The sequence below is a fragment of the Apteryx rowi genome, unplaced genomic scaffold (genome assembly GCF_003343035.1).
Source record: "Apteryx rowi isolate R43461 unplaced genomic scaffold, aptRow1 scaffold_395, whole genome shotgun sequence".
Classification (NCBI taxonomy): Eukaryota; Metazoa; Chordata; class Aves; order Apterygiformes; family Apterygidae; genus Apteryx; species Apteryx rowi.
The window spans coordinates 701,892-725,790 of record NW_020450474.1 but is presented as its reverse complement, the minus strand read 5'-3'; the positions used below and the strand labels follow the sequence as shown (position 1 = coordinate 725,790).

General features: G+C 38.3%; 1 protein-coding gene across 1 annotated transcript in view; it reads left to right on the top strand.

Moving 5' to 3' along the window:
- The window catches only part of CNTNAP2 (contactin associated protein like 2), a gene marked incomplete at its 5' end in the record, with an annotated part of 659,794 nt that overhangs the window by 132,380 nt on the left and 503,515 nt on the right, over nucleotides 1–23,899 (top strand). Inside the window, one exon of the mRNA XM_026074688.1 lies at nucleotides 7,686–7,835. Within this exon, the coding sequence (XP_025930473.1) occupies nucleotides 7,686–7,835 (150 nt within the window). The remainder of the gene's footprint in view (nucleotides 1–7,685; nucleotides 7,836–23,899) is intronic.

Here is a 23,899-nt window from a genome sequence, read left to right as displayed (position 1 = left end):
AATTTTAATATGATGAACAGCAAAGCTCTGGTTACTGGGATAAATCAGAATATTAAGATGCTGAGCATATAGAAATAATAATAGTTCAGTGCAGAGTCATATCTGGCAGGTGACTGTAAAAACTGTAAAATGAAGTTCAAGCTTTACGAGTATAATGCTGTCTTTGAGATTTATATCTATTTATATCTCTATATAGATCTTACAAGAAAAAAAAAGAAGAAAAAAGAAATTAAACTCTTTTCTAAAAAAATTTGGTCTGGAGGTTTTTCATATGAAAATAATATGTAAGATAAAGTATAGTTAAATTACCAGGTTCGGTAATGATTATTGGAATTATTTGAAAGCTAAGAATAGATTAGAGTTTATATTAGCATGTTTATGGTTTTAAGCAAAGAGAGAAAGTGGATTTTTCATTATGTTCTATGTATCCTTAAAGATACAGATAACTGTTTTCAAACCTACAAGGTCATGATAAGTGATGCAGATATGGCTCACACTCTATAGTAATTATAGTATTGTCCATTAAAAAAAGAAAAAAAGAGAAAAATAAAACAGACAAAGACAGATGCTGGTCAAGAAGGAGTTTTGAGGAATTTAGGGGCTGTTATGCTAAATAACTGAGGTGCGGCCATAACCTTTTTGTTAGTAAAGACTAATCCCGCAGCCATTTTTTGAAATGATTGCCTTCCAGCATGGGCAGAATCCTGTGCAATTCCAGGGCGCCAGGCTGCGTTGTTAGAGCCAATGTTTTCTGACTTGAATAGAGGAAGAGGACAGTGTAAAAAGATGTATTTGTTCATTAACAACATCATCTTTCTACAAGCTGAAACAAACATTGAAACTAGGTAAAGCTGCAAACTGGAATCTCAAATCTAAGGCCCAATAACACAAAGAAAAAATAACTTAAAAAATGTGAGAAGAGGGAAAATAGCCCATGCTTGAAAAACTAAAATTGTTTCAGCAAATGCATGAGAATGCAAGAAATCTAAACAAGTGTCTGTGCAAGTGTCTAAGCTTAGGATTTGCAAAACGTATTTTTTGTGCTATTCAAGCGCAAATAGCCTTTCATCTGTTTTTATTAGTTTCCAGTAAAAGACAGAACAAAAAATCATTACAAGTTTGACCATTATTTGCCAAGTTTACAGTCCATTTCATTGAAATCACCAGTTGTCAAACCTATTATAAGAATACCTTTGAATGTTATAGTCTCCAACATTGTAGTCATATGCATTTGCTGAATTTTCAGTGTACTGCACAACAGTATCAAATATGGAAACAGGAAAATGACCTACTCTTGTGTTTTTTTATATATCGTATATACACAAAGGATAGAGATTTATTTAAATGTAAATGTTCACCTTTTGCTTCTGTCATTCACTTATCGGGAAAACCTCAGTATAAATAAAATATCACCCATGGGTAAAATTTTGGCATGATTGCAACCGCTGACCTTAAAAAGGAATTTCAAGCTTAAATCTGAAGACAAAATTTGTCATAACTTTTTTGTTTTTGCTGGTGAACAGGGTTTTCTGTCTTTAAGATCCCTTCAAAGACTGCAGGGTTTGCCACTATTTTAGCTTACTGATACTTTGGATAGCTGAAAAATGAATAAAATTAAAAATGGAAAGAACTTTTCTGAACCATCAATCTTAAAATAGAATTTTTCAGATTATGTAGTTAGATAGTTTGTTCCCTGMACCATCTGTAATGTTACCATAGCAAGAGCTTTGTTTTTTTCTTTCCAATTTAAAAATATGATTAGCAAAGCACAGAAAAGTACAGGCCTTGAAATTACATCCTCGTGATGTCTTTTTTTTTTTTTCTGATTGAATTTTAATGCAGAATGTAGCTGTACATTTGAAAACAGGTGAGTGTTTCAATATATTGTTGGCTTATTCTCTTCTAGTCATAAATATTGGTGGAAAGTTGTACTCAATTAGTAAGGAGTTAGGCAAGAATAGTAACTACCACATCATCCTCAGATAAAACATGTTGGTGGATGGCGCTGGGACCTTTAGCCACCTTACCCAGCTGCTTTTTCTGTAGAGCTATATGAAACTCCTGCAATTTAGAAGCTTCTCCATTCTAGTCATCCCCTATACTTAGGCTTGAGCAGGAGAAAGGCCTTTGTGTTTTGGGCTCACTTCTTCCACAGCAAAGCAGCCAAACCATCCAACTCTGCCTGTGTGACAGGATTTTACTTCCTCAGAGCATCCTCAGCAGCAGTAAATAAAACTCCACCTAAGTCGAAGAGATGGTTCATCCTCTTTTTCAGCTTGTGCCCTTTCTTTTCTAAAATTTTATATCCGTTAAGGCCTGATCTTCCATGTCTCTTCCAAGAAGGCACATACTTGTAGTTGTTCAGCCTTCTTTTTCCGCATGTTTGCCTATGCTATTAGCCCATTTTTACACAGTATCTTATGTCCTGTTTGCATTTCTATGAAGATAATACAAACAACTAATCTGTTTAGCACTCATTTTCACTCATTTTAGTTCCAYGCTAGATACAATGAAATGCCCCAAATCCGCATGTGTAAGGTTGAGGCATGAATAAGACAGACCTTTACAGCAGAACTAGTTGCTGCTTTTCCTTAAAGTGAGCTCATCAAAAACAACAAACAGGATTTGTATCACAAAAGTATATTTTAATGAAGTGTAAACTAGAACAAGGTAACTCTTTAAATAGAGAATTCTTAGATCTGATGAGGTTGGTTAAAGTGAAAGCAGTTGTGAACAAATCTCTCCCGCTACCTTATGTCCTGTACAGGATAGGTCTTGCCTCAGCACAGCAAATTTGCTGGCCTTCTGGCTTGCAGGAAATTCGCACCGTCCTTACTGCATACCTACGAAAGGCTCCTTGTTTCCAGCGCCTCTGAGGCTTCATTATGTATTTGCTCCCTCTTCTTGTCAGGACTCTCCTTGTCCTGAGTATTGTGGCTTTCATCTCCTAATAAGAATTTATAAGAAATTGCAATGTAAAAGATCTACTACAACAATGAGAATTTAAGAGCTGTGTACAGCAACATGGTTTTACATTGCTTCAGTGCTTCATAGTGTACTAATGATACAAGTTTTCCCCATTTAATTTTTAAACATTAAAGTTAACAGAATCTTGTATATCAGTTATATATGAAAATTAAGACAAGATTCTGTTCTGATGTAGCAGATGCTATGCTGTTGACTTCAGAAGAGTTGTGTCCATTTATATTAGCAGACTGTGTATAGTCTAGTACTCACTAATAGCCACTGCATGGGTCAGTACCTTCTACAGTCAGATTTGATCTCCCAAGATCAATTGCAGAGGAACTTGAGACTTTTGCTACTGTAGTTTTCTTTGAGGCATAACACTACCAGATGTTATCTAAGTTCCCCATTAAGTAGTAAGCTCTTGTACTTCTTTGGTATTCATTAATCCAGTCCTTCCTTTATGTCCATAATAAGAAAAACATCTGTTTCTTCTTGTTCAATCAAAGTGCCTACCTCAAGAGTTCTACTTTTAAAATAATGCAATTTGAAAAGAAATTGTAGATAGGGAGAATGCATTTCATTAACATATTTAATTTACATATGAAACCAGCTTTTCTGAAAGTCATCAAGGAATTTGTGATGGTAGTAATATACTCTTTCTTTCCTCAAGTTGGATGCTGGAAAGTTACAATAAGAAAAAAAGAAGGCAAATAAATATACATATCATCTCAGGTAAAAGATATTAAACTGTAATGAGAAAGCATCTTTGTGAATTTGGGAGGTTCTGCACTCTAAAGTTTCCAACTGAAAACTCTTCTAATAGAAAGTATATTCTATCCTTACTATTCAGGTTGGGTTTACAGAATGATCTTTGTTAAACTTGATAAAGTCCAAGCAGAAGTCATTTCTCAATATTCATGAGGCATGTAATAAAATATTACACTAAAATAGGCCATGCAACTCTACAAACTTATCCCCTATGGAAGGATATACTGTGTATCACAACAGCAACGTGAGTCGCTGGAAACAGAGCATTATCACATCAGAAAAGGAGTGTTGACCCTACTGCCCCTAGAACTCATGCAAATAAAAAGCAGATAAAAACTGCAGCAGAGAAAAAGATGCTCTCAGTTACACAACTGGGGAGCACAATTCCATAAACGCAATAGCAAGGACTTGCTGAGTGCAATTGAGCTGCCCTCATTAGCATTCATTGCTAAAGAGTTACAGAACCCCATGGAAAAATGTATCAGCAAGCAATATTATAAGTATAAAACTACAACTGAATATTTGTGGCAACTGGAGTCGTAGCAGTTCAGAATGCCACTGTCATCCTGTAAAGATCCGTCTGGTTGCTTAATACAGCTGGCTAGGAAGCAGATAGCCTTAACTGGTGATCATTTTGTAGTCAGTACAGTGAAGACCTCATAAAAYAGAAACAGTGTGGTTGTTCAGGAAATGGCAGGAACAATGCAGATTTGTAGGGTCAAATATTTTTAGTACTGACAAAATACCAGTGCTTCTCCAGTCATGCCCCTAGCAACCAGCTTATGGACAGCTATGTGTCCCCTTAGTCTAGTTTGCTAGATGCTGTGTACAGGGAGAGAATGCATGAAATTAAGCTTTGCTGGTAACCTATAGCTCTCCTCATGCTCTGATTTCTGTTCAGTCTGGTCAGCGTCACTGATCCCCATTCCCTCTGTCTGAGTCTTTCCTTTAGTCATTCCACCACACACGTTTTCAGTGTGGTGCTAGCAAGCTGTGCTGTCTTCCCTTGACTGCATGCTGGGAGAGCATTCTAAAGATATTAGCTAGAAATAACTTTGCTCCCCTTGGAATGCTACATTGCACACCTTTTTCACTTGTTAATGCAGCAGCTAGCATTGCCAGTTTTTGTGCTTTAATTAAATGTTTTGGGACTCCCAAAGTTGTGCACAAATCCATGTTGAGGTGGACAAATAGTTTCCACTAGAAAAAAAGTGTGGAAAGACTTCAGTTCACAAACTGGTTGCAATGGAAATGATGGTTCTTTTTTCACAATAGTTACATTATTCACTCAGGGAAAAAGTGAGCTGAGATAATTTCTCTCCTTTTTTACACCTCACTTCCTAAGAGAGGAAACTGAGCTCTCTGATAAAGAGTAGTGAGGGAGTGAAGCAAGCAGCAGTAAATAGTTACATAGTATGAGAAGGAGAAAGAGCCAAAGAGCAATTCTATGGCTCTTTCATCTGGATGCATGCTTCCACTCCCTGTTTTAGTTTTATTTAAAATATGTAATATAAAAAGAACATGGGTCCTGTGAGACTAACTTACTTAGTGTTTACAAAGCAGGCCAAAGTATGTAGTCAGAAAATGCAAACTAAAGTAACCGGGAGTGTTGGTGTCCTCTGAGATTTTCCACTTAAAACACTTTACTCTCTCTTACCATCAATTCATTGTTTTATGAAGGACTATCTTCAAGATATGATGATGGCAAACTAGGGCTTATTATCAGAAATACAGTGTTCTCCCAATTTAATGGCCTATTCATCTGTCTTTAGCTTCATCAGTTGTCTATGCATGTTTATGTCTAAATATGTTTAAAAGACAACAAATTGAACATAGGGAAGATTTTGCCTAGAAAGTTTTGTCTGTTAGGTAATGATTTCAATTAAAAAATGTATCAAAGACCAAACAGCAGTGGCCTGAAAAGTTCCTACTGTGAAAGGTTGAAAGGAGAGAAAYTTGCCATGGGAATGCATCAGATAGTACTGCCTATTTAATCCAAAATCAAGAGGAAACCAGTGAAATTTCAGATGCTTGCAGGAGACAGCCATATTTAGAAGAACCCACTAGAGGCATGACATAATTTCTCTAGCTGTGGGTTTGCCAAGGTACAAAGACTTGTATTCTGATATAATACAGATGATGGCACAAGATACACTAACACTTTCTTGTCCAATATTCTTTTGTTTCTTTACTGAATATTCCCCCTTTCCAGAAAATGATACAGACATTCTTCTCTGTGGACTTACAGATGAACAGCCTATGCTGCCATTTGCATGCCTTTTGTTTTAAGAGCAGAGTTTTAATTTTGTCCAGAAGTCTCTAATTATTGTTATTCAGTTCATGGCAGTAATGAATGCCTTGATACAAACTGAAATAGATTTTCTTAATGATAGGTCATTTCAAGCTTGAAATTTGTTCTTTTAACTATGTTCTGATGAACTTTAGTTGGAGTAACACTTACTACAACAATTTTGGTTTGGAACACAATTTAAAAAGGTTCATCTTCCTCCTTTTCCTTCATAAGTTATTTTAGCTATAGAAATTAATCTTATCTGGATTAAAATGATGTGGTTTTCTGTTTCTGTTTGTTTGTTAAATTTAGTGAAAGTGAAAAATGAGCTCACAAACAAAAAGAATGCTTTCCTGATTTTTAAAATATTAGATCTTTTTTTTATTAGATTGAGCACATTTTGGCAGAAACATTTCTTACTGATACACTCTTATTCACACAAAAGAATATCCCAAGWTATAACACTATCTGCGTTTTATCAGGATTTGATCTTGCTTCCTAGCCAAACTCATGGAAGCAGTGGGAAAAGAATATTCATTAAATGTCTAGGTATATCTGGTTTTACTGTTTGCCATGAATTTTATTCATTGTTCATAGAAGCTAACATTCCCTTGAATGTTTTGAAATTTCATATTCCATTTTACTTCTGATATTGTCAGGTATTCCATTTAATTTTAGAAACTGCTTGTTGCATTGTATTGTACTTTATTTTGGCAAATCGCGTTTTGCTGATGTGACTTAGCACCTAAATGTAAATGGAGAAAAATGTTACTTGTAAGAGGTGCTATAATGTGGAATTAGGCTTTCCTAGAGAGTTTGCTACTTATTTGCTGATCCAAAGTAACCTACCTGCACAGTAATGATCATAAGTTAAGAACAAATCAGTACTCTTTCGCTGTTCTTAAATGCCAGCCTGACATGCTAGGCAACCTGGCTTCCTGCCAGCTGCTGCAGATGAGAAGTATGTACGTTGTTCTTTTAAAAGAGATCTGAATGAATGAACAGATCCAGAGACTTCATTGCTGCCAGTATAGGGAGTATGATGCTCCCCTAAGCTTCAGTTTTTTGGCAGACATTTGCTGGTTTTGCAGTGGCTCTGTGATAATGTCTTCACATGCCATGACTAGCCACATCTCCCAGTGGCAGGATTAGCTGTGAATTAAGCTTCCATGTAAGCTTTTCCCCCTTCTCTTTTTCCTTTGCCTTGTCTTGAAAGCATCACCTTTTGATAGAAGCAACAATCACAAGCAGAATATGCCCTGTGGGCTTGTTACTCATTATAATTAAATAGATGAATCAATATATTTTCCTTTTGAACTTGGTTGTAGAAACAATTAAGGGATATTCCTTATTAGTTAAATGTAGAATATGGCCTTTTAATGGGTAAGGTGAGTGATAAGATGTGTATTCAGAAATAATTATACCTGACCACGAGCTGATTTGGTAGTTCCAAGACTTGTATTTATGATGATAATGTTAACTTTTATGTAATAATTACTTTAATAATGATGTCTTGTTATCACACTGAAATTGTCATTTCTGCGTGTTCATTAAGCTTCAATAGACCTTACCTAATGAGCTTGGGAGAAATGCAATCAACACTTAAAGATAATAAATATTAGACTAAAAAAAATATTCCAATGTTTTCTGTTCTTCATAGGCTCTGGTCTCAATGATGGGCAGTGGCATGAAGTCCGATTCCTGGCTAAGGAAAATTTTGCTGTTCTCACCATTGATGGAGATGAAGCTTCAGCCGTTCGAACAAACAGCCCTCTGCAAGTTAAGACGGGAGAGAAATATTTCTTTGGAGGTAAAAATACCAGAACAAATACCTGTTCATAATGCTCTTCTCTTTTAATGTATGCAATAGATGAAATGGAGCTCAGCATGTAATTAATTTGGTGCACATGGATCTTAATACTTGGAGCTTTTACAATGGCTAGGTGTTGCTTGTCAAAAAAGTAAAATGCTAAACTTAATTTTACTTAAAAAAATCTTTTCCCACCATGTTATCCTTGAAAAAACTCAGAAATACTATACAAGAGGTAATCTAACTTGGAATGATTTCCCAAATCTTATTTGGACGATTCAGAGATCATTTTCTAAAAAGGTACCCTTCTGATATTAGTAGTTTCACTGAATGGCACTGCAAAGAGAGATAAGCTTATCTTTTCAAGTTTGGAACCATAAAGACAAAAAATATTATTGTCTGGACAGGTCTTAACCTTGCGCTGATTTTTTAAGAGCTGTCATGACTGTGTGTTATTGAGAGCTTCCATGAATTAAAGCCTTAGTTTGCTCAGTATTGCAGGCCATTGGTAGTCCATATACCAAAAAGAGTTCTTGCAAATTATGGCTTGAATGTTTATTGCTCTTGCTCTCCCATGTTAGCATTTATGAAAGTCAAAAGGCCAACAAAAATCCTGGATTTTTTTTTCTTTGATTTTAAAAGCCTGTTTAGCATGCCAGAAAATATTTTTGATATGCTACTATGTTATCTTATAGGGGAAAGTCGTTAAGGGTTTTTAAACTGAAGTGTAGATTTTTTTTGGTATTGCTAGCCATGATTTTTAAAACATCTGATTCAGCAATGATCTGCAATCTTTGTTCAAGCAGGATTCTCAGTGAGGTCGATTGCTAAGATCAGAAAGAGTTGTAAGCTATACCTTTGAATTGTCCCACATGAAAGCTTCAAGACAGAGAATACAAATTCTGAGATGATTTTTGAATAGAATTCATCAGTGTTGAAAACTGATTATTTTGAACTTACAGGCTGCATAGCTAATCAAAATAAAATATAAGTGCAGAACTATAAATAGTCATAATATTACTGAAATGACAGAAATGTTAGTGAGTTATGATCGGAAGTGGCCCAAGTAGAATGCGAAAAAATCCTTTCAAGGTTATCCTCATTTCATTATCTCCCATCAGTGGAATCATTAAAAATACATATGGAAATTAGTGTTTAAATAGTGTTACAAAACTAATATATAGTTAATTAAGAATGGATTCTAATCCTCCAGATAGTGACGCCACACACTTCTAGGAAACCTGTATCTTTGTGGCAGTGATGATAACGCAGTCTAATACAAATATTACCAGATTAAAGTCAATCTGTCACAAAAGGTAAACTTCCCTATTGCTGCAATGTTCATCTTTTCCAGTATCCTTACTGAATTCAGCTATCCTAAGTAGGGGTTTTAGCATATTACCTTAGAGAAGAGTTCTAGCACAGACAGTTGCCACATGCTAGAGACTGAAAATTATTTTCTCGTCAAAACGTACCGCTTTTGCTTTGTTAGAACAAACTGAGACTTTTTATTAAATGCAGTTATTAAGCACACATAAGAGAAAATAAAAAGAAATGCCATACATTATACATGTAGTGTTAAATTCTGTTAATCTTGATTGGTAAAATCCAGACTTTTACTACAGTTCTGGAGAGAGTGATTGATTTCTTCTGAAATGTCTTTTATATCTGACTCTTGTGCTTGTGGAAGACAGATTGTTGAGATTCTCAAGGTGTTTTTTCTACACTTTCTCAGTCAAAATACATGTTGATTCAGTGTCATTTTGGTTAGATTCTGAAATCTGTTTAAATTGTTGACTTGCACATTATAATTCCACCATCCTTCTATAAAAGTGTGCCTGTAAACACTGTTCTAGGGGGATATGAAAGTCAATCATAAATTCTCTGAGGTGTCATTTCCACATCTGTTCACCAAAACATATGGTCCCTTTGCATAAGCTATGTGTGTTTTTGTTTTTCCTTACTCTTTTTAATACTCCAAAGCTCTTCTAAAGATGTATCCAAATAGCCATGTTGTAACCTTCATGTCCCATTTTATTTCCAAATAAGCAGTCTTCATTTGCAACACTGTACTTCTGCAATTTAACTCTCCCAAGCTGTGAATCTGAGGAAGCTTTATTTCTGACTTGGATCTGAGAAACTCATTTATTTTAATATGCTACTAATATGAATTTTGATATATGTATGTATTTGTGTGTATATATATATATATGTACACACACACATATATGTATATTATATTTATGCATATATGTTAGAAATTACTTGAAACATAAAGCAGTTCTTTTGGATGCATGTTAGAAACCTGATTTTTTGATTCACAAGCTTCATTTTATGAGACAAAGGTATTTTTTTTCTTTCCCTTGTATATGTATGTGTTCCTCCTTATTTTCCTATATCAGCTTTCCAATTTGTGGCTGTTAATAAAGATTGTTTGCAGATGGAGGATGTAGGGTTGAGAAGAGTTGGGAACTTCAGACTTTTGCACCACTTCATAGTTGTCCTCAAATGAAATGTTTTCATTTGATTCATGAAGCACAAGTTCAGATAATAATGTGTCAAATCTATTTTTCTGCAAATATGCACAAATGGTTAGGAAAGGAACAACTACCTCTTGAATTCAGGGGATGGAACATTTGTGTTTTGCAAAATGATGGATGGCTAACAAAAAGAATTATCAATCCTTTGGTGATCATAAATTTCCAATGTGAAAAGAAATCCAGTGAATAGCTTTGATTGAGATATGAGTATATTACTTAAAGGTATTACAACTATTAAACATTTTTAAATTAAAATCCAAACATATATATCACAAATGCAGAAGTTAAATGATCAACTTTAAAGATACTAATGTCATATTCTTCCCATCCCACTGTTGAATTTATTGATATTTCACCTGCAAAATCGTGAGAAAGCTCAGTCCATTGAACTTATAATAGGAAGGCCTGTACAGCATTTCCAGAAGTCTCTGAACACATATGCTCTTCTAATTTCACTATTCCTACTTTATCCTTGAAAGAGATGCCACAGTATGCATAGGTTTTGTGCTGCAAGTTTTTCCTGGTGACATTTCAAAATAAGTATCTTTCTTTATATTTTGGTCTCCTGGTGACAATATAGCAAATATATACTATAGGCAATGGTGTTTTCTTTCCTGAACAAAAGGTTTAAAGGTTGTATTTCAGCACTACAGTACAACATTTTTGCAAATATATATTGGAGAATTTAAACAGAAAAGTAATTACAATAAAATGAGTACTGCTTCAAAGCAGGATAGGCCTTTTTTTCCTAGTAAGGCAGACACTGAACAGACCTTTTCTGTGAAAATTGCTAGAGCTTTTACTGTAAAAGTAGTGCCACATTTTAATGTGAATTTTTGAGACAATGTGTATTTTCCATTAAAATGATCCTTTTCATATTTTGTTGTCATAACTTTGCACTGGCAGTATCCCATAATACTAGTTTTATAATAAAATGGGCATTCTATCAAAATTAGGAATGGGTTAAAGGTTGAGGGGGCGAGGAGAACATTACTATGCCAGATATAATGATAATATATTCTAGACAAATCAGAAAGATTATGCTGACTTTCATACAGCTARCTTCTCAGTGATATCTGAAAAAGTCCTTAATTTTACTCCTGATATTTTAATTAGAAATTGATTATGAGTTAATCCAATATAACTACCTAAATATTGGGAATGAGGAGATGCAGGATGGTTTTGCATGTCTTCTTGGAATTAGAAATTTTGGCAGGAACAAGCCCTGCGAGGCAGTTGCTCCCTTGGTGCACACAAATGGGTAAAGTAATGGCAAGACAAACACTGTGTAGGCACTGAAGTGGTTAGCAAGTAGAATAGCTAGGYTGGACATGGAGTAGTATACTGGGCCTGGTTACTCAGCCTCCCTGTCTAGTAGCAGCCTTCAGGTACTATTTTGAGCAAAGTTGGCTTTTTGGAGAAATCGTACCTGAGTGACATCCTCTGAACTTGTTCCTAAATGTGTCCTGGTTTATCCTCCTTTTGTCCTTTTATTTGGATAGAAATGCTTGTCCTTGACCACCAAACCCAGATTTTTGCAATGGATGCAACAAATAGTGTTTGAATAAAGGAGATTTGAAAATCAGAATCTCTTGTGAGTTGTGCCCATAGAGCTAACTTTTCTAGTTTTGAAACACACCTTAAATCACAAGAGGATTCTTTATTTCTCTGCCGGAGAATAAATCATTTTCATTGTACATACAACCTTTCTTTTTTGCTTCCTTTGTGCCTCTCTTGTGCTGTCTCCCAGCACTGTTAAGATCCTCTCAAGGGATAGACAGCAATGATGTTTTATTCAAATCTATGAGTTAGGGGAAGCTGTGTTAAAGATCGGGTACTTCTGTAGATTTTGTGAATGTGTGCTGGTGTATTTAGGAGGGTAGGTGCTAACTGCCTATTACCCTTCTGTATAACTATTCTTCTTCCCCGTTCTTTTTAGTTCCCTTCTCTTTCTTTCCTTGGATTTCGTTTTTTGGAAACAAGTGAACTTCCTTTCCCTACTAAGCTCTGGAGAATGATGTTTCTTTGTTGTTTCCAATTATATGTATAAAACAAAAGGGCAGAACAGAGGAAGTGAATCACACAGTGAAAATGAACCTCATTTACCTCATTTGCACTATTGGAGATAAGGGGCTTTTGTGAGGCATCTTAGCTTGCACCAAACCACTTAATAGCTGCCTAGTGCCCGGAGGAAATATTTGATTGGAGACATAACTTTGACTTATTTCAATTATATAGAATTTCTTTTTAATTGCCTCTCCTTTCCCTCTCCTCTGCATTGGCTTAAACATGGGAGAGTTTTTAGTATTAGTGGCAAATCTTCAGTGAGAACAAAAGTGTGCGGTGAGCATCTGTCAGTCCACTGTGCTGCCTTTATTTTCTGACAAGCAAAGATGAATGGAGTATGCAGTAAGTTTCCTATGGGACACCAGTCTGTGGCATATAGTAATTCCTTCCCTTCTGTATGACTGTACAAAATGCACTCTGTATGGAATCTTGTTCCTGGAATAGAATTCATTTGTTTCTGAAAGTTGGGTTGGTGTAAAATCCCCTAGGATTAGAGGAGAAGCAAAGGGAAGGGAAGAGAGGGAAGTCAAGCAAAGAGAGAAAACACCTTCCTCTATTTTACACATGCTGGGCTACTCTGGGTGTGAATCCTTCCTTCTTAAAACCTGTCATCTACACCAAAAGTCTTTGGATAGGGTACCTACAATTTTGTCAAGTTATCCATTGTTAGCACCGTGTGAACCAGTCATTAACAACAATTATAGGCATGATGAAATTTCCTAGGAGTTACTGGAATTTCCAAAGCAAAAGACTGTCTGAACCTAAAGTACATATTGGATAGCAAGGAGGCATGTGATTTTTTTCTAGCTCAAATCCACGTTCAGCCAAATCAAAGCTGAGTTATTAGACATTGTATGACAAAAGAAAGGGATCCAACCAGTGACAAATCAAGACATTTATTACCTAATTAATGGTATTGAGTCCCCGCTGACATCATTTCCTCGGGTCTGCAGCTTCTCACATCTCAGTAATCAAGAATGATGGTGGGGTATATTTGCATTTCTGTATGTTGATCAGATCTTGAACATGTTAGGGCTCCAGTTTTGGTGCTAATTTATTTTTCTATGTACGGCCATGAGCCAGGAGAGTCAAAGCTGCATTTCTTGAGGAAGGAGTGCTTTTAGCATGATTTGAGCACAGCTAACAGAGGCAGCRAACAGACGTAGCAGTTTGCACAGCAGTTCGCGCAGAAGGGCGCAAGGAGACACCTTCATTTCCAATCCTAGTAGTGTATGCTTCCTCAGATATGGTCATGACATGCCGCAGAGCACATTCCCCAGTAGCTGTTGGAGTCGCTGCTGCATCAGCATGTCAGAGGCTTCGACCCAGACCGACCCTCTGACAGCAGATGCGGCTCTACAGGTCTCAGGCTGCAGGGAGTGCTTGGGGCCTCTCCGTGAGGCCTGGGCTGACAGTCAGCTCTCCTGCAGGAGGTGTGCTGCTGTTGACAAGTTGTGTCATCAGGTAAGGGAGTTATGGGAGGAAACCAGTAGGCTGCACAGCATCCGAGAAGATGAGCAAGAGATAGGGTATTCTCGGAGACCAAACAGCTCCAGGAGTCCCAGCCCCCCCACAGCAGTGGAGTTGATGGAGGGCTCTGTGCCCTGTGAAATGGTACATCGTAACACTGTAGAAGAAGGCTGGAAACTGGTCACTTCTCGTAGGAGGAGAAAGATTCTTACTCCTCCCAAAGACTTGCAATTGAGGAACAGGTTTAGTGCCCTCCAGGCTGAGGAGGAGCTGGGCATGGCTTCAAGGGAAGCAACTGGGCCGACAGACCCTGTGCCACACAGGAACAACCAGAAGAAGCAGGCAGTGATTGCTGTGGGTGACTCCCTGCTGCAGGGGACAGAGGCACCCATCTTCTGACCTGACCTCATGTCTAGAGAGGTTTGTGGCCTGCCAGGGACTCGAATACGAGATGTAATGGAAAGACTGCCAAGGCTCGTCCACCAGTCTGACTGTTACCCTCTGCTGCTCTTCCATGTGGGCACTAATGATACCAAGGGCAAACTGGAGACCATCAAGCAGGATTTCAGAGCTCTGGGGATGGTGGTCAAGGGTCTGGGAGCCCAGGTCATCTTCTCCTCACTGGCAGGATTGAGGGGGATGGATGAGAGGAGGAGGAGACGGACTTTTCAGGTTAACGACTGGCTGCGCCACTGGTGTTGGCAACAGGGTTTTGGTTTCTACRACCATGGGACCCTGTTTGAAGATYRACAACTGMTGGSRAGAGATGGGATCCACCTCAYGAGGCGGGGCACGCGGGTCTTTGCCAACAGGTTGTCCAACCTGGTAAGGAGGGCTTTAAACTAGGAAAGATGGGGGAAGGGGAGAGTTATAGTGACAGGGTAGTTAGCAAAAGACAGCTCAAGTCAGGATGCCTCCAACAGGTGAATGCAGCCAGGGAAGTGCGCATGGGATGTGGCTATGGAGGACCCTCTTTTACCCCTCCTGGGAAACCTGCATGCTCGATCACCTCCCTGAAATGCCTGTACACCAATGCACACAGCATGGGGAACAAACAGGAAGAACTAGAGATGTGTGTGCGGTCRCAGGGCCATGATCTCATTGCCATTACAGAGACATGGTGGGATAGCTCGCATGACTGGAGTGCTGTCATGGATGGCTTTGTGCTTTTTAGGAAAGACAGGCCAGGAAAGCGAGGTGGTGGAGTTGCTCTTTATGTGAGAGAGCAACTGGAATGTATTGAGCTGTGCCTAGGGGTGGATGAAGATCAAGTCGAGAGCTTCTGGGTAAGGATTAAAGGGCAGGCTAGCATGGGTGACACTGTTGTGGGTGTTTACTACAGGCCACCTGATCAGGAAGAGGAAGTCGATGAGGCCTTCTACAGACAGCTGGAAGTAGCCTCACGATCTCAGGCCCTGGTTCTCATGGGGGACTTCAACCACCCTGATATCTGCTGGAAAGACAACACAGCTAGGCACAAACAGTCCTGGAGATTCCTGCAGAGCATTGGTGACAACTTCTTGACCCAGGTGGTGGAGGAGCCAACAAGGAGAGGTGTGCTGCTGGACCTCGTACTAACAAACAAAGAAGGACTGGTGGAAGATGTGAAGGTCGGGGGCTGCCTTGGCTGCAGTGACCATGAGATGGTGGAGTTCAGGATCCTGYGAGGAGCAGGCAGGGCACCAAGTAGGATCGCAACCCTGGACTTCAGGAGAGCAAACTTTGGCCTCTTCAGGGACCTACTTGGAGGAATCCCATGGGTGAGGGCCCTAGAAGGAAGGAGTGTTCAAGAGAGCTGGTTAATATTCAAACATCACTTCCTCCAGGCTCAAGAGCGGTGCATCCCTATGAGTAGAAAGTCAAGCAAAGGAGGCAGGAGACCTGCCTGGATGAGCAAGGAGCTCCTGGCAAAACTCAGCCAGAAGAAGGAAGTATACAGAAAGTGGAAAGGGGGACAGGCCACTTGGGAGGAATATAGGAACGTTGTCAGAGTATGCAGGGATGCGATGAGGAAGGCTAAGGCCCGTTTGGAATTAAATCTGGTGAGAGATGTCAAGGACAACAAGAAGGGCTTCTTCAAATACATCAGCAGCAAGAGGAAGACTAGGGAAAATGTGGGCCCTTTGCTGAATGGGGTGGGTGCCCTGGTGATGAAGGATGCAGAGAAGGCAGAGTTACTGAATGCCTTCTCTGCTTCAGTCTTTACTGCTCAGGCCAGCCCTCAGGAACCCCAGACCCTGGAGGCAAGAGAGAAAGTCTGGAGAAAGGAAGACTTTCCCTTGGTCGAGGGGGATCAGGTTAGAGATCATTTAAGCAAACTTGGCACCCACAGATCCATGGCCCCCAATGGGATGCACCCACGAGTGCTGAAGGAGCAGGCAGATGTTATTGCTAGGCCACTCTCCATCATCTTTGAAAGGTCATGGAGAGCAGGAGAGGTGCCTGAGGACTGGAAGAAAGCCAGTGTCACTCCTCCATCCCTGGAAAGGTGATGGAGCAGCTCATCCTGGAGGCCATCTCTAAGCATGTGGAGGATAAGAAGGCGACCAGGAGTAGTCAGCAAGGATTCACCAAGGGGAAATCATGCTTGACCAATCTGATAGCCTTCTATGATGGAATGACTGGCTGGGTAGATGAGGGGAGAGCAGTGGATGTTGTCTACCTTGACTTCAGCAAGGCTTTCGACACTGTCTCCCATAACATCCTCATAGGTAAGCTCAGGAAGTGTGGATTAGATGAGTGGACAGTGAGGTGGACTGAGAACTGGCTGAATGGCAGAGCTCAGAGGGTTATGATCAGCAGTGCAGAGTCTAGTTGGAGGCCTGTAGCTAGCGGTGTCCCGCAGGGGTCAGTACTGGGTCCAGTCTTGTTCAACTTCTTCATCAATGACCTGAATGAAGGGACAGAGTGCTCCCTCAGCAAGTTTGCTGACGATACAAAACTGGGAGGAGTGGCCGATACACCAGAGGGCTGTGCTGCCATTCAGAGAGACCTGGACAGGCTGGAGAGCTGGGTGGAGAGGAACCTCATGAAGTTCAACAAAGGCAAGTGCAGGGTCCTGCCCCTAGGGAGGAATAACCCCATGCACCAGTACAGGTTGGGGGTTGACCTGCTGGAAAGCAGCTCTGCGGAGAAGGACCTGGGAGTGCTGGTGAACACCAAGTTAAGCATGAGGCAGCAATGTGCCCTTGTGGCCAAGAAGGCCAGTGGTATCCTGGGCTGCATCAGGAAGAGTGTTGCCAGCAGGTCGAGGGAGGTGATCCTCCCCCTCTACCCAGCCCTGGGGAGGCCACATCTGGAGTGCTGTGTCCAGTTCTGGGCTCCCCAGTACAAGAGAGATATGGCACTACTGGTGCAAGTCCAGCATAGGGCTACGAAGATGATGAAGGGACTGGAGTATCTCTCTTCTGAGGAAAGGCTGAGAGAGCTGGGCCTGTTCAGCCTGGAAAAGAGAAGACTGAGAGGGGATCTTATCAATGTATACGTATATCTGAAGGGAGGGTGTCAAGAGGATGGGGCCAGACTCTTTTCAGTGGTACCCAGCAGCAGGACGCGAGGCAATATGCCAAACCACCAACACATCGTATACCACAAGACAAGCAGAAGTGCTAGAGATAGATTGAACTCCAACAGAAAAACAGGTGCAGGCAGAAATCGGATACTTTGCAAAACCAATTAAGAGATCAAATGTATGATAATGTATGATAATGCGAGTTTAGAATTGGATATATGGGAGCATGAGTCTTTCTGGAATAACCAGCTTTTCAGCAAAGGCCTATTAGAGATGAGAAATGTCTGCCCATTGCAAAATGAATGAATAAAGTTTTGACATGTGCTCTGCTTGTTACACACCATAAATCTCCATGCTAAACTGAAGATTTTAGCCATAGTGAATATATCTAGAAGTTTCTCAAGAAAATAAAGAGAACTGAATCTCTTTTTCTTATTCTACTCTCCTCCTTCTTGCAAGCACTAAAGCAAATCTCTGTATGCAGCAGATAAGAAAGCAACAGATTTTTCAATGCATTTTCTTCTCTCTTATTGACATTTAAAACCAAGACAGAACAAAGAATGAGGAAAACGTACTATAAAGGGTAAATCTACATGGACATGGGAAGGAGTAAATCGACCTAGTGGAACTTTATTGTCTCTAATTCTGTGTATGTATGTTTGATTTCCTTTTTCACTAAGTACAGTAGTCATATTGTTGCCTGATTCTCAGTCAGAAGCAAATTGTATCAACTCTCCAAGTATTACAGAAAATGGAATTAGAAAGAGAAGGAATAATATACTTGGTACAGCTGTAACTCCATAGGGAAAATAAATGACTTGTCAAAGTAACTCTTCTCCTAAAACAGAAACTTTTGGAGAAAGAAATACCTAGTGAACACCCAGAACAGAGCTATTGGAGAGACACTCAAAAGTGGCAATTGTACCAATATCCTTCCAGCTACTGTGTCTCTATTGTCTTGGTAGGTCAAGCTCCAGGGATCTGGAAGGAGTAGCTGGGAAAAATTGCTTACAGGAAGGAAAGGGAGGGTATTTCAAGAAGCTGTGAATGTTGGGAAGAGGGATATACTAGTGCTAATCACAAGACAGTATCAATTAGCTGTATGCTTTTAGAACATAATGTAGCGTATTGATGGTGTTAGGAATCACAGACATGTCTTTGTGTGTGTGTGTGTTCAACTTAGTTGTAGACAATTAGCGTAGCGATATACATATTCTTTCTCAGTGTTTGAAAATAACCACACTCCTAAATTATACCAATACTCCTGGAATAGCACTTTTTCCAACTTTCCCCAGTTTTCAGGGTACCCTGACCCCCTTCTAGGTGTATGAGTGTGCTTGTTGTCCACAGCCACAATTCAACACACCTACCCCCCCTCCAAAAATTGAAACATTTCTAGTACCATTAAATAGGCTACATTGTTTTCAGATTCTTTTTTTGTTTTGGGGAGTGAATTACTAATATCCTTCTAGTCATTGGTGTTTCTCAGGGCATTTTCCATATATATAAAAGTAGCTGTGATTTTCCTCTTTAAAATGATAGAAAATAGCTCTGCCTCCCCTTTTCCTCCCACCTCCTCCAAAAGTGAGCCGAATTTTTAAAACACTTCAATGTTTGAATATTGAATATTGAAATACTTAAATTTCAATATTTTTAAATAAGCAACTATTAATATTGCAAAAAAACCTGCAAGCAAGAAGATGCCTAACTATCACTGATTTCTGCAGTAGTTAGACAACTGACTCACATGTTTCTGAAAATCTACCTATCTSTATAATTGTAAAAATGAGTAACTTTGGAGATCTGGTTTAATGAGCCATAAATGCATGCTAAGGGGGAGAAAAAGAAAAAAAATAACAGGATACCTTCTAGAGCTCACAACAATATGTGTGATAACTGGAGATAGAGCAAAAATACTCTTACTCTTGTAAGGGGCCTACCTGATGTGGTTTCAGCTGAGGAGGGTTCTCAGTGCTGATTATAAATAATGGTTCGTGTAGGTAACCTGACTGGAGCCCCAATTAAATTTGTAATTACTGTCTGTTGCTTCTACTGTATAAACAAACTGTGGGTAGCCCTTTGTGTCTAGGGCAGGCAGTCAATTAAATCCTTGCATGCCTACAGTCCCAGGTGGTCATTATCACCTTTCACTGAAGACAACAAATCCCATCATATAAAAGTCATAATCTAGGGCTCTAACGGAAGAGCTTATTAATGATGCTTCTGTAAATCATGAAGTAGATATTAAGGGCTTATATCTTTCCAAAGAAAGAACTTTATTGAATCTCACAGTCAGTGGCATAAAGCTGATTTGCCTGCATAAATTGGCAAAATTGGACTACGAAGCTGAAACTGAATGTCTAAAGGCTTGTGTTTCTCATCAGCAAAGCACTGAACTTACCTGAATGATATATTGCAGGGTGAAGTACCAAGCTGAAGATGCACAAGTCTCCAAAATGGACTGTTGATGGCAACTGGTTTATTGCCCAAGATTATATATTGTCAGTTCAAGGGCATTGAATTACCTTGTCTGTCAAAATATATCTACTTTGAGTTTAACTTGGGGTGAACAATGTTTTGTTAATGCAGTACTGAATATATAATATTGAGGATCTCTTTAGGAGGGGATCAGTAGTTAACAGCAAAGAATGAGACCACTAGAACATTATGGGTTATTAATTCTAGTCCTGTCAAATTATCATTCAGATTATTCACTGGATGGCCAAAGTCCCTTTTTTTTGGGGGGGGGGGGCGGGGCTAAGAGCAATTTATCTGAAAGTAGACAATTACTGTAAATACTAACTGTACAGCTTAAAAAAAACCAACAACTGTGTTTATGAGCAAAGAGAAGAAATAGGACAATTTTGAGGGATAATAGGACACTGTCAAGGTTATATTGTATGCTGGAGAAAAGTGAAACTAGACATGTTGCCATGGGAGTAAAAAATGCTCCTAGTGTCTTTGAGTTCATTGCCCATGATACCGAGTGTATCATGTAACTTTAGTGATCCTGAGAAGTGATTTTACAGGTTTTCTGCTTCTGAAATGAGAACTGCATGCAGATTCTTACATACCAAATGATCTTCTCCTAAGAGTCCAAGTGAGATTAGGCATTGTGACTAGTAATACTTACTGACTAAAAACCCTTCAGTAAACAAACTTCTGTTTGTTGATAGGAACAAGCCTATAGAATTAACAAGCCTGTATAATAACAGTTTGTGTCTATGTGTTAGTGTAGGAAAAAGAGCGTTGCTTTAATCTGTAATGACAGAAATATTCTCTGGATGGCATCTGTAACACTTATGCTACGGCCATTCCCTTATAAATCTTTCCCAAGTAGATGAGGCCTCAGAATGAAGCAAGCATTAATGACACTGGAAAATGTTTCATTTGCTTAGTGTGCTTGTTTTTTGTTATTCCTACTGATCACACTTCCCAAACCACTCTATACTTGCTTACCATTTTTTAATTATCTGTTTATTCCAGCACATTAATGTTAATTTTTAAGACTATTTCTTATATTTGATACTGTAAGTTGGAAGCTTTCTATTAAGCTCTAGAAAGGTTTTTTTTTTAATTAATTAGGTGTTTTATAGTTTCACTGGCATCATAACCAAACCAAATGGAATTTTGAAAAGAGACATTCATATCCCATTCATTCCCATGCTTTTGATTTAAAGAAGCAGGTTGCCTAAATCTGACCCTCTTACTTTTTTAAAACTCTCTCATTTATATTTGCTCTCTTTGTGATTCAAGTTCTCCACAGAGTTGATAAGAGCTTTTCCTTGTTGTATTTTGCTTGACTGTATTTTCAGTATTGCTTTTTATTAAGAACTCAGTTAAAGGAGAAGAGGAGAGAAACAGGAATAGGAGGAAAAGTTTGCCATCTTTTTTTGTTTGAATGTCTAAAAAATCATAGGGTAAGTAAACAGTGCTCATGCTGCTAGTGACTCCAGTTATTTTGTAGATAAATGATGAAAAAACTTGAGATGGTACAAGGAGATGGAATGCTGCAAATCTCGATGCATACTAAAGAAAGGTAACTGAAGAATCATACAGCTGGAATAATAAATGAATCTTAAAGCTTTTGGAGAATGGCATGGCTCTTTCTGTCAGCCATATATTCCTATCTCATTTTTAAACAGACTTCATTATATTTATGACCTCAGAAGAAGTCAAGTAGGACAGGTCTTTATAAATGCAGTGAGTGATCTTTGCAGGAATCCTACGAATATTAGCAACACGGCTGTAATCGCATCTCATGCTAGTGCCCATGAATATAAAAATATAACTGCATCATATCTATCTATCATTTGGCAAGTGGAATTCTCATTTGTGTCAGTAGCTGTATTTTGCTGCACAAAAACAGCGGATCATGTTCCTGCTTGTGAAATGAATTCATAAACCACTGGGATAGGCGTAAAGCATGACACTTCCATATGCATATACCTGTATGCACATTAAAAATTCTTTCAGTGGAACTACTCTGATTTTATAAAGAAGCCTAAACCATCTATCCAAGTGTTTCAACATCTTGATGGTGAAATGAAGATGTAGACTCCACAGCTAGCACTATCTACCTGTAGAGACAATACCATGAATGTCATACAGGCATGTGAAATTTGAAGCTTTCAGGTTCTGCCTCTGTTCCATACTTGCAAATGCAATAGGAAAGTACTTGTATGAGAACCAGACTATGCCCTGTGCAAGGTCTTTTTAGCTTTCCATTGAAGTCTTTCAGTTATCTTCAAGCACCTGTAGCAGACACCTGGCCCAAAAGATTTGACTTGGTTTGCATCTTTCATACATACTTTACATAATTAATATTTTGACATCTGAAATTACCTTATTATTTAAAATCACACTTGATTAGAAGAATAGGAGGAAAGTACTAAAACTAAGAATATCCATGGCAATTTTCCAATAAAATTCTCACTTATTACTTCCACAGAAATTTCCCATGATTTTAGTATCTTTTGAAAGTGTTGTATACATTACAATATTGCTGTTAGAGATGCAGTTACTGTGTTCTTCATGCAGATATATTTAAGGAAGAGTCTGGCTAGTAAATGAATTCTTAGTATATTGTTAGTATTATGCAACTGTCCTAGCCCTTGCATTTTACCCTGCTGTTTCTCAAATCAAGACCACCTGACTCTACCTGACTTTCAGTGCCAAGAAGGATTTTCCCATGTTAAAAAACATTTCTTGTAAACAGGGTGTTTCCTTTCCATTCTTCCAAGACAGCAACATTCAGGGTGATCCTAATGAAATTTGTTTCTATTCAACATCTTTTTAAAGTTTAGGGCATGAGGTACAGAACATTTTTCCCTTACCATCATTTTTACGAAAATGCTCTGAAATTAGTATCATTTACACAGATCACTCCATTTTCTGCTTTGCTGCTTTCGGAAATGCAAGTGCAGGAAGAATCTGATTATTAACAGTTTCAGGGATTGCCCTAGAGTTTAACTGTTTCAAAGATCACAATGACTGTTACTCACCTTTCTAAAGCTGTTGATCTGCAGTTCCATTAACTTTCAACATCTCAAGAAACCTGCAAACTAAATGTAAGATGTCCTTGCTTTGTGAAATAGAGTATATTTATATATATATGTAAATAAATAGCAATATTAGGCCTGTAGCATAAACCCAAAACTTTCAAAAAAACTTCACTTGAAATTAAAATCAAAGAGAAAAAAATCAAAAAACGGATTCTACAGAGTACATAATGTGCTTTAAAATAAAATTAATTAGAAATTAGATTATTGTATATATAGGTTTTACAATAAAATTACATATTGAACAAAAATTCACTAGTGAAAATGAAAAAAACACATTTTTTTGACAGAATACATGAATGTATCCCATTCTTTTCCCCCACACACATATTGTCATGACCACCATTTAACAAGCTTAGGTGAAAGCTTTGATCTACAGGAATGTTATAATGATATTTTGCAATTCTGCTTCAGTCAAAGTTTTTGTGCTTCATTAAATGCACCCTGCTATTCTATAATGTGCTATGTTATAATCAAGTGCTATTTATCATACTTAAGTGATTATATTTCATCACTGAAGTTCAAGTTTCCTAATAATTCTTCTATAACATAGTGGAATCATTTTGTATTTATTGTCTCTGGCGACTAATTGTCATTTATATGCTAGTTGGTAATGACTGTGTGTTTTACCTTTTGGATAACTTGTTTTCCTGACTAAATTAAAAATTGCAAGATAAAATTGAATTTCCCTTTTATCCTCCTAAAGTTGTAATGTGGGGGAAATGAAGCTAGCAATTTAAGGGTTCAATGCATTCCAGAATATCTATATGAGACTCTTAGCAAGCCATGTCCATTCGTCCATTCAGCTACCTATAAAGTGGGGTAAAAAGTATTAATTTGGGGGTGACTAATCAAAAAAAAATGCAGCTATGCACAACTTTACATTTGGCTCTATTTGCAATACCTTTGTATTAA